The sequence below is a fragment of the Hetaerina americana genome, unplaced genomic scaffold (genome assembly GCF_022747635.1).
Source record: "Hetaerina americana unplaced genomic scaffold, ioHetAmer1.1.p SCAF_2, whole genome shotgun sequence".
NCBI classification, from domain to species: domain Eukaryota; kingdom Metazoa; phylum Arthropoda; class Insecta; order Odonata; family Calopterygidae; genus Hetaerina; species Hetaerina americana.
This window is the reverse complement of record NW_027286763.1, coordinates 22,557,412-22,559,386: the sequence shown is the minus strand read 5'-3', so window position 1 is coordinate 22,559,386 and position 1,975 is coordinate 22,557,412. Positions and strand designations below refer to the sequence as shown.

Here is a 1,975-nt window from a genome sequence, read left to right as displayed (position 1 = left end):
CAGATCGTGAGTAATTGTTACACCCAAGTATTTAAAGGAATCTACCCTCGCGATTTCCGTTTGCTTCACTTTGTAACTAAATGGGAGGGAATTATTCTTTATCCAAAAATTTATTGCTGCGCATTTTTTCAAATTTTAATTTTTTTTAATTTTTAATTTTAAATAAACTTTTCCCACTCAGTGGAAACGGCAGATACTAGTTCTCCTCCCTAAAGGAAAGAAGCCACTAGACGAACCGTCATCCTATCGTCCACTCTGCATGCTTGACACGACAGGAAAAATTTTCGAGCGAATAATCTATGGGAGAATTGAAGAAGTATCGGATAGACATATATCCGGCAATCAAATTGGATTGCGGAAGAACCGTAACACACTCGATGCCATCAGTCTCGTCGGTAATCAGGCAAGAGAGGCAATAGCCGGCGAAAAGTGGAAGAACGGCGAGAAACAGTACTGCCTGATCGTGACTTTATATATTAAAAATGCATTCAACTCGACCAGACGGGATCGTATTATGGAGGCGCTCTCCGAAATGGGTGTCCCTGGATAATAAGGAGGATGGTGAGGAGATATTTCAAAGACTGAGTCCTGAGGTATGACACCAATGAAGGTCCTAAGCAGTATCATGTAACCGGAGGAGTTCCACAAGGCTCGGTGCTTGGACCGCTGCTTTGGAACATCATGTATGATGGCCTGCTGAGAATTAAAGGCCCCAAAGCAGTGACAAAAGTGGTTTTCACTGACGATGTTGCAATGGTTATCGTGGCAAACATCTGGATGAGATCACCCACCTATTCAATGTCTCCTTTGAGATGCGTAGAGAATGGATGGTGCAAATGGGATTAGAGCTGAATGAACACAAAATGGAAGCGGTCCTAGTCACCAGCAAGAAGACCCTGGAGACCATAACTTTGATAGTGGGAGAACATCGAATTGCAACCCAGTCATATTTACGATATCTCGGCGTGCAGATTGACTTGCATCTGAACTTCAAAGCGCTGGTTCAGAGCGCGAGCACAAAGGCAGCTGCAGTTGGGAAGGCCCTATCACGGCTTATGCCCAACGTCGGAGGTCCAAAGCAAAAGAGGAGAGTACCCCTGATGTCAGTAGCCACATCGGCCATCACGTATGGCATTGCTATTCGGGCCGACGCACTCACAACCCAGAGTGAGCGCAAGAAAGTGACGTCCGTATATCGGCTAAGTGCCCTACGAGTAGCAAATGGATTCTGCACGGTGTCAAAGGAAGCAGTAGAAGTTCTGCCAATCGAAATTCTAGCGAAAGGACGGAAGGAGATCTTCAAACGACCGAAAAGGCAAAAAGAAGCGTGCATTATCTTGATGAAATATGACTTTCTTCTTGTCAAACCTGGCCTTTTTTGAGTATATTTTGCTGTAGTTGGTCTAGGAGGCTAGTACAGTATTTTTCAGTAATTTTCTCCCAAGTTTGAAGATAATCTTATCGGTAGTGTTCCTTTTGAGTCCCAGAAAACTGAAGCCATCACCTTTCCACCCATTGACATTGCTTTCTTTGGTGGTGGTAAATCAACATGTGTCCACTGCATTGAGAGCTGTTTTGTCTCTGGGGTATATTAGTGGACTCAAGCTTCATCTGTGGTCACCAACTGGTCCAGAAAATCTTCTTGGTTGCTCTTAGAAAGGGTCAAGCTTTATTCGGAAATTTCCATTCTGTTGCATTTGTTTTCCTGCATCAAGAGTCACGGCACACATCTAGCAGATAATTTTCTCATATCCAATTACACTGTTAATATGTAATATTTCCATTCATATGGCATTCCAACAGCTTCAGAAATCTCTTGCACTTTCTATCAGTGATTCCCTATGACTATTTTATTCACGTTTGCAATAATTTCTGGGGGAATGGCAAATTTTGGACGACCACTACGTTGATCTTGGGTGTCTTGACTAAACTTATACTCGTTTGCCCATTTGGCACCGGTTGAATATGAAGAATA

At 43.2% G+C, this 1,975-nt stretch overlaps 1 protein-coding gene across 1 annotated transcript; it reads left to right on the top strand.

Annotated features, from left to right (window-relative positions):
• Positions 1-863: 863 nt before the first annotated feature.
• On the top strand, positions 864-1,595 carry LOC139687602 (uncharacterized). Its single transcript, XM_071584824.1, has 2 exons — positions 864-1,256; positions 1,446-1,595. The coding sequence occupies exons 1-2, from the start codon at positions 864-866 to the stop codon at positions 1,593-1,595; spliced, it is 543 nt and encodes a 180-aa protein (XP_071440925.1).
• The last annotated feature ends 380 nt before the right edge of the window (positions 1,596-1,975 follow it).